The 9,222-nt window shown below is 39.5% G+C and overlaps 1 protein-coding gene across 2 annotated transcripts; it reads left to right on the plus strand.

Annotated features, from left to right (window-relative positions):
* The first annotated feature begins 83 nt into the window (after window positions 1–83).
* ccdc47 (coiled-coil domain containing 47) lies at window positions 84–8,997 on the plus strand. 2 transcript variants are annotated; one of them, XM_057816961.1, is made up of 13 exons: window positions 84–247; window positions 4,058–4,362; window positions 4,469–4,570; window positions 4,874–5,048; window positions 5,128–5,249; window positions 7,012–7,077; window positions 7,159–7,260; window positions 7,344–7,454; window positions 7,523–7,608; window positions 7,694–7,752; window positions 7,847–7,956; window positions 8,237–8,404; window positions 8,493–8,997. In XM_057816961.1, the coding sequence occupies exons 2-13, from the start codon at window positions 4,066–4,068 to the stop codon at window positions 8,571–8,573; spliced, it is 1,479 nt and encodes a 492-aa protein (XP_057672944.1). In that variant the 5' UTR covers window positions 84–247; window positions 4,058–4,065; the 3' UTR covers window positions 8,574–8,997. The 2 variants fall into 2 exon arrangements, with proteins under 2 accessions (XP_057672944.1, XP_057672945.1); XM_057816962.1 differs by lacking the exon at window positions 84–247 and adding an exon at window positions 416–504.
* The last annotated feature ends 225 nt before the right edge of the window (window positions 8,998–9,222 follow it).

A 9,222-nucleotide genomic window follows, 5' to 3' on the forward strand; every position in this document is an offset into this window, starting at 1 on the left:
TTGGTTTGCGTGTTTTGATGCAGATTTCAAAATAAAACAAAGAGAGCAGCAGCAGTGCCTACCAACGTAAACACGCGCTGCTGACGTGACCAAACTCCCGCGTTGACAGCGAAGTCTCGCCGCCGTAGTTTTACTTTGAGGTTAAATCTGTGTCAAGCTTCCTACAGCCAATTGCTGTTGCAAATCGGGATATTCGGGGGCTACTTTAGACCAGATACCGTAACGCGAACCCGCCGGTAACGCCCGGGTAAGAGAAAATGCTTGTCTTTTTGTTTGGAATTTATTTTGTTTGGAATTTAGTAACCAATCTGTTACTTCAGTGTTAGTCGTGCTAGCTACTTAGCAGGCTAACTTCAGAGCTGGTTCACATTCACAAGAAAGTGATCGGGGGGATGGTAGGGCACTAGGGAGGGATTACTTGGGGCTCCGGCGGAGAGGTTCATCTCGCATACATTTTCAAGTTACTAAGATAGAACTACGCATAGCAACATCGTTACACTTTTGGTGCGTATATTTTTAAAACAAATCATTTTCGTCGTGTAGCATGCGTTTTGCTAAAGTGGCGCTGGCTTGCAACACATTTGGGCTTTAGGAGTCCCATTCGTATGTTTCTAGTCACTGATTAATTTACTCGTTCTACTTGGTCGTGAGGGATCTTTTTTCCCGCAAGTCGTTAGGTTATTACTAGAATTGCACAGTCAACCACATGTGAGTCGGTTATGGGTCTAAAAAGACCTGGATCGATTGATAGCACTGTACTGTATATACAGTACAAACGTTGACGTCGGTCCGTCAACCCTTTGGTTTACAGGTGTGAACGAGCAGTCAGCGACTAGCGTATCGTATGAGGCTCACAATGCACTAAGTTAACCTTATAAATACAAAACAAAATACCCAAGTAAGAGTAGTGTTACTTCAAAATAATATTTCTCAAGTAAAAGTAGTCAGCCAATAAATATACTCAAGTACAAGTAAAACATATCCAGTGGAAAGAAAGAATACTCAAGTAATCAGTAACATTGTGACGAACTGCTTATTATTATCTTTTTTTTCAGAATTTTTTTTTTTTTTCTCTCTCAGCACAAACTAATCTATATGAACCGTTGTTTTAATGATACTGTACATCACAGGTGTCAAACCGATTCCAGAAAGGGCCAAGTGGGTGCAGGTTTGCTTTCCAACCAATGAAGAGGACATTTTTTCACCAATTAGATCTTTTACATGTGTAATCAGTTAAACTTTGTCAGGTGCTGCTTGTTTCAGCAGGAAGTTCATTGGTTAAACTCTGCGCGTTATCGGTTGGAACAAAATCCAGCATCCACTTGGCCCTTTCTGCAATCGGTTTGACACCTGTGCTGTACATTAACCCATTAAAGAAATACAAAAAAAAAAAATTAATGAATTCTGGGGAGAAAAAAAAGACAAATGAAGCATTATTGGTCCAAAGGGCATTTGTGTCCTCTAATAGAGAAAATAGTTCCTAGTTTGAATACATAGTGAATAGTGAATACAGTGGTACCTCTACATACGAAGTTAATTTGTTCCAAGACCTTGTTTGTAAGTCGAAATGGTCGTATGTCAAGCAGGATTTTCCCAGGAGAAAACATTATAATTCCATTAATTCCCTTCCACAGCCCAAAAAGCTACACTAAATCCTTAATAAATACTGCTGGTACTATTACAAATAGCAATTACACATAGCAAAACAAATACATACTAAAATAAAAATTGGAATAATTATATTATAATAGCAAATCCTGTAATAATGTAATGAATCGGGTTCTAATGTGGCGGGCGTTTTTTTCTGTACCTGAACGCACCGCTTGACTGACTGACAGAGAGAGGGAGCGGTGCGGTTGAGAGTTTACTTTCGCTTTCAATGTTTTCTTGAGAACACCGTCAACTGTGGCGGACTGTAGCCGTTTTGTGTTGGATAAGTTCTGAAATAAATTATAAAAACCTGACAAAACTTGTGATTTCTTTGGCGATGTTACCACAATATTAATTGTCAACTTATCAAGACTGATGAACGGTGGTCTGAGGAGGACCGTGGAGATGTATTATTAAGCCAGTTCACGGATGTGCACCCCACAGTATGTATATTTTTCTATAATTTGCATCTTAATTTCAATGGTAAGCGTCACCTTTTTCCTTGTTTCACCACCTGTACCAACCTTTTTGAAACCTGTGTTGATTTCTCTCACAAGAAAATCAACCATGCGTCCATCTGCGGTGCTGTCATATCGTCGTATTTCGAGCATGTCGTCGGATGTAGAAACAAATGGCGAGTCAAATTTTACGTCGGATGTCGAAAATATTGTGTGTCGAAGCGATAATATTTCGAGGTCCAAGTACTTCCTTTATAGTTATGAAATTAAAAGGATCATATCTCGGTTTTCCGTGGTCAATCGGTTCCGAATAAAAACTGGGAGAGAGGTTTCAGGCCGCGCTTTCGATTAAATTTGAGTGCAGCGCTCTGTCAAATACTTCATTTTTTACAGTGCTCTAAAGACACCACATGATTGAACAGGCTGGTGTCATCATAGAACGGCAAGCTTGCATCAAATTGGTGTAATGGAGTCATGTGATTATTGTTGCGACGTCTCATTGGTGAAATTGTTAGTGCTACTCTTGGCATTGTTGGCAAAAAATAATCTAATATGTAGAATAAAGAGGAAAAATGTAAAGACTTTTGTGTAGCCCAAAGTAGCGGCGTAAGAGTAGCGTTTTTTCTTCACAAATCTACTCAAGTGAAAGTAAAAAGTATGGCTGAGTAAAACTACTCTCAGAAGTTAATTTTTCTCAAAAAGTTACTCAAGTAAATGTAATGGAGTACATGTAACGCGTTATTATACTACCCACCTCTGCTTATAGTAATACAGTGGTTCCTCGACATACCTGTATGATCGCTTCGACACACGATCTTTTCGACATCCGACGTAAAATTTGACTCGCCGTTTGTTTCTACATCCGACGACATGTTTAAAATACGACGATCTATGACAGCACCGCAGTTCCTTTGTTTTCCCGCAAGTCGGACGCATGGCAGATATTCTTGTGAGAGGAATCAACATGGGTTCCAACAGTGCAAGTGCAGGTGGTGAAAAAAAAGAAAAATGGTGATGCTTACCGTTACCATTGACATGAAGATAGATATGATAGAAAAGTATGAGCTTGGGGTGCGCATCCGTGATATGTCTCGCTCAATAATACAACCGTAGACGGTCTATGACAGTCCTCCCCCGTCACCAGTCTTTAAAAGTTAAGGGGGCAATTATTATTGTGGTAATATTGCCACATTAAGAACCCGGTTTGTTACATTATTACAGGTATTATTATTGGTATTATATTATTTCGATTTTTATCCATAACGTATTTGTTTGCTCTTTGTAATTGATATTTGCAATAGTAATATCAATATTATTGAAGATTTAGTGTAGGTTTTCGGGCTGTGGAACGAATTAATGAAATTATAATGTATTCTTATGGGAAAATCCTGCTTGACATTCGACCATTTCGACTTACATACAATGTCCTGGAACGAATTAACTTCGTATGTAGAGGTACCACTGTACTAATCACTGATAAGTATTCAGTATTTTCAACGTTCATTCACTTCGACACGGACAACAAGAAATAATAGTGCGCCATTAAATCAAATGCCATTCAAACTAATGGTTTTAAAACGAAACTAAAACTATCACACAACAAACTAAATAGCATAGATAACAAAATATTAAACAACTGTGATATGAGTCGAATCGTTTTTTGAGTGAAGACTCACACTCCAAGTGACTACGGGTTGGTTCTCTCAAACTAAACAAGGATAAAAATATGCAAATAGGTAAATCTTCGGGTCCCGAACGCAACAGTAGATGATTATTGTAGATGATTTAGAATTTTCCCAAGCGTAGAATTTTGGCATTTCTGACATTTTAATATCTCTTGCATGTTTTGGGGTGAATTATCTTCATATGTCCTTGGTCAGTGTAGGTGAAGTGCTATTTAATGACTAAATAACTTTCCACTCTTCTTGTTTTGTCAACATCCTGCTCAGGCACCACTATGCGACGTTTGACTGTCCTGCTGGCCCCTCTACTGTTGCTTCTCCTGGTCCTTCCAGTTTCCAGGGGGCGCTACAACGATGAGTTTGATGACAGCGAGGACCTCGCCGACTTTGATGACAACGACTTTGCTGAGTTCGAGGACATGAGTGACGACTCGCTGCCCGAGACGGGCACCGCCCCACCGACACCTGTGCGGGGCAGCCCCTCCTCACAGCCTAACGAAGAAGAGGATGAAGACGAGGCCACAGTGGAGCTGGAGGATGGCCAAGACGGTTTTGACGACTCTGACGGACAGGTGAGATTTACGTGTTACCTATTGATGTAGACTGCTGGCTGGAATTTTATGTGTTTCAGGAATTGTATTCATTTACTTTTTTTTTTCTTTGTAACAATTTCCCCAGGATCAGGATATTTACAGTAAATATGACCAGGAGGAGTTTGAAGGCATTGGAGACATGGAGAAGACGGGCCACCCCATGAAAGACCCCCTCATAATCCACACGGTAAATCTCATTACTCTGAGATTAGATTATTGTCTGAATATTTAAATATAGACAAAAATGGCTGTCTTTTTAACTCTATAATGGATGGCACACATAGTAGAGATAAAATTTTATCTCCACCCTTCAGCACCACTTAATTCCTAATGTTTTTCCAATCTTTCAAACGTGTATCATATGTTTAGAAACCAATATCTGAGTTCACATATAGGTACTACTGTATGAAGCAAAAGTACATTCAAGTAAACTTTAAGCGCTCCCAAGCCTCATACTCCTAACAAAGACTTCTTGTTTCTTGGTGTTCAGGTTCCAGCACATCTTCAGAACAGCTGGGAGAGCTACTACATGGAGATCCTGATGGTGACGGGCCTGCTGGCCTACATCATGAACTACATCATAGGCAAGAACAAGAACGGACGCCTGGCTCAGTCCTGGTTCAATTCTCACAGGGAGCTGCTGGAAAGCAACTTTGCCCTTGTGGGTGAGTTGCCCATATTCGGTTTTTTTTAAGATGACGATGATGCAATAGCAGAATTAGAAGCAATGTTTTTTTCACACAGGTGACGACGGCACGAGCAAAGAAGCAGTGAGCACGGGGAAGCTCAATCAGGAAAATGAACACATCTACAACCTGTGGTGCTCCGGACGTGTTTGCTGTGAGGGTATGCTCATACAGCTCAAGGTAAAGGATGTGCGCTTCTGTACGTGCGGTAGTGTAAATTTGATGGATTTGCACACAATTGCACATCCACTGCAGTGGTGCTCTCAGTGACTGAGTTCACTCAGGCAGTATTAGCTTTATGTGTATGGTATTTATGCACCGAGCTCACACACACACACAGCATAGGACACAATGAAGAGCAGTGAACAAGCATTCAAGAGACAATGTAACCAAAATATTTAAGAGGGATTTTGAAAATTGGTGGGGAGAGATGGATATAATGAGAAGGTGGAATATCTCCAGAAAGATCCGACAGGAAATAGGACAAAGCCGGTGTGGCACTTGGCTTCTCTCTGGCTACATTGGGAGATGAGAGTCGTGGGTTAACTAATAGCCAAATGAATTAAAGCCACTCCGTACCTTAACTTGAACTGTGCCTGTGGTCTTCCATTTCCTTAAAGTGTTCCTCTAGGTGGAAACTGACAGCTATCAACTGACAGAAATTTCTTCTGCTATAGCGTTATGTATCCTTCCCCCTAAACTTTAATGTTGAGTTATATATTTTTTTTCAGATCATTTGACAGTTGTTTTGAGACCAATTTTCCACTCTTCAGACATGATGCAAAGAGGAGAATAATTTGCAATTTGCCACCTTAAATACTCTTTCTCGTGACTGGCTTCACCTGTGTATGTAGGTCAATGTCAGTCAGTTTATCAAAAAAATTTTGAGTTCCAAAAAGTAGTACTAAAGATTTTCTAATCAATAAAAAACATGGGTGCCCAAATTTATGCACAGGCATTTTTTTTTTTTTCAAAATAATTATTACTCACTTTCTATTTATCCCATAAACTTCATTTCACATCTCAAATATTACTGTTTTCATCCCAACTATTTGATATATGATATATTTAACTGAAATTTTTGTTCCAAACAATCAGTTATTGATAAAGGAAAATCTTAAAAATTATCACAAGTGCCCAAACATTTGCATATCACTGTACATAATATTTTCCACTTCCTGTGAGGGAGTGTAGGAGATTATTGAAGTATGCGATATACTGTATTGGCCCGAATATAAGACTGTGTTTTTTGCATTGAAATAAGACTGAAAAAGTGGGGGTCGTCTTATATTCGCGGTCTAGACGTTATACCCATTCACGACGCTAGATGGCGCCAGATATCATTGAAGCGATGTTCTCATGACAGATGTCAGCTACTTTGAAGTTTAACCAGTTTGCATTATTTTATTGCAATGTTTTTCGTTGTTCAGATTTGTTTCAAGACTATAGTTAGACTTCACTGTGATGGTTAATGCAGTTATTGCAATTTTGTTGTTTTATCACAATAGATTGGTTTATTTACATTTCAAAAACCAGAAGCCATTCATTTACGAATGTGATTGCACTTTAGTTTACATATTTAAATGTTCAGATATTAAGATTTGAATGACACAAAATAACATGCTTTTTCTCGCATATATTGTTATAATCATTTGTTTCAGATGTACTGTAATTATTTTCTGTATAAAAATTAATTTGGGGTTCAAAAAGTCTTTTTTTCAAACTTGAGTCTTGGGAAAAAGAGGGGGTCGTCTTATAATCAGGGCCGTCTTATATTCGGGCCAATACGGTATTATGCAGTTTGGGTAGTGGTATAATGTGTTTTTGTGCTACTGTTACATGCTTCCGTTTGATTGCAAGCTTTTATTTGCAGGCCATTCATCGTTGATTTGTTAGTTAGTCCACACTTTTCAAATGGCTGTACATGTTTTTGTGATTGCAGTTCCTCAAGAGACAGGACCTGCTCAATGTTCTGGCCAGGATGATGAGACCCACCTGTGACCAAGTGGTTGGTATCATATCGGCTAACCAAAGATTCTTTACTTAATATTTGTGTAGTGGGTAACAATTGTGTTGTCTTAACCCTTAGCAAATTAAAGTGACTCTAAATGACGAGGACATGGACACATTTGTGTTTGCCGTGGGTACCAAGAAAGCAATGGCCCGCCTCCAGAAGGAGATGCAGGACTTGGTAAATACCCAATTTACTTGCAGGGTGTGTCCCCTTGTTAAAGATGCAAACAGTATACAATCAGTGTTTTTGTTTTTGTGCAGAGTGAGTTCTGCGGCGACAAGCCAAAGTCAGGAGCCAAATTTTGCCTTCCAGACTCTTTGGCTATTCTTACGGAGATGGGCGAGGTCACAGATGGTGTGATGGACAACAAGGTTAGTCCTTTTCTGTGAGAATTTTTTTATCCTCACTTTTTTGTAATCCTGTGTGATTTGTTTCATAGATGGTTCATTATATCACTAACCACGCTGACAAGATCGAGTCCATCCATTTTTCGGATCAATTTTCTGGTCCAAAAGTTATGCAAGAGTGAGTATCTGATTTTTTAAAATATTTTTTTAAATATCCTTTATAGCTAGGAGGGCTTATATTTATATCTGGTCTTGTTTTTCAGGGAGGGTCAGCCCTTGAAGCTACCCGAAACCAAGAAGACGTTGTTGTTTACATTTAATGGTAAACATTTCGTCTTTGTTCAAGCACTCATCGAGGAAATATGCCATTTGGTGTCATTGATATGGTCCCGCATTTTTTTGTGTGTGATGGATAGTGCCTGGAATGGGTAACACTTCTCCCAAAGACATGGACGCTTTGCTGCCCCTCATGAACATGGTCATTTACAGCATTGATAAAGTGAAGAAGCTACGTCTCAACAGAGAGGTAAACAAACGCACATGGAAAACACTTGCATCAGCCAACCACATGTACAAACTTAGACAACATATGGAGTAACGCCAGATAAGTCAGCACAGACACACTAAGTCCACCAAATCTACACCGCTTAGATGAACCAACCACACAAACTAATACCAAACATTTGGAACAACACTGAAAACACAACCACCGCCCACAATAAACATAAAGAAATTTATCCCACCCAACAAATGTAATGGTTGAAGTGCAATGAAGACTCTCCTGGTTGCCCCCTTTCAACCTGCAGGGGAAAATGAAGGCGGATCGCAACCGTGCCCGCGTGGAAGAAAACTTCCTGAAACAGACACACGCTCAACGCCAAGAGGCCGCCCAGACCAGACGCGAAGAAAAGAAGAGGGCCGAGAAGGAGAGGATAATGAACGAAGAGGACCCCGAGAGACAGCGTCGTCTTGAGGTCATGTGACAAGCAAACCCACAGCAGTTTTAAATATTCTGCTTACCTTAAATTTATAATTAACACTGCATCATTTTGGTTACTTCAGGAAGCGGCTCAGAGACGAGAGCAGAAGAAAATTGAGAAGAAGCAGATGAAGATGAAGCAGATCAAAGTGAAAGCCATGTGAAGTTTGCTCATCAACTTCATTGCACCTCCTGATGGACATTTTGGCTATGCTCAAGCCGCTTCTACAGATCCGTGACACCTTCACGGCAGCTATGGAAAACAGTGGTCTTAAAGGCCACACAAAAATATAGATATTATGGTTTGTTTTTTTTTTTTTTTTGCATTCAGACCAACAGTCTGAAAGTAGCCTTTGTCACTATCTTATCAGCACACCTCACTGCATCATTATGTTTGTTTATTTTATGTTGTGGACTTTTAAATCAGCTCCTGCTGTTAAATTTAAAGCATCATCATGGGACTTCTTTGATTTGTAACTATTGCATTAATTTAATCTTTAATGACATTTTAATTTATATCTGTTGTGAGGCTGAGTTCCTGCAGGCTGTTTCTATTAAATATCCAAAAATAAAATGCACTGAAGTCTGCTTTGTTGTGTTATTAACAGGGAGACATCTCTGCTTTATAAGGAATGAGGAGTAGGAAGGGTGTGGCGGGCTGCTAAATTTATCCTTCGTGTCCACATGCTGTACTAAATTAAGTGTCATCATTGCAACACCCTGCCACATGGACATGATCATATTGCATTATTATTGCAATGTAAAACACTTGACATTAAACAACTAATTGGCATTTCTATGGTCATCTTTGGG

The sequence above is a fragment of the Corythoichthys intestinalis genome, chromosome 16, assembly GCF_030265065.1.
Source record: "Corythoichthys intestinalis isolate RoL2023-P3 chromosome 16, ASM3026506v1, whole genome shotgun sequence".
Classification (NCBI taxonomy): Eukaryota; Metazoa; Chordata; class Actinopteri; order Syngnathiformes; family Syngnathidae; genus Corythoichthys; species Corythoichthys intestinalis.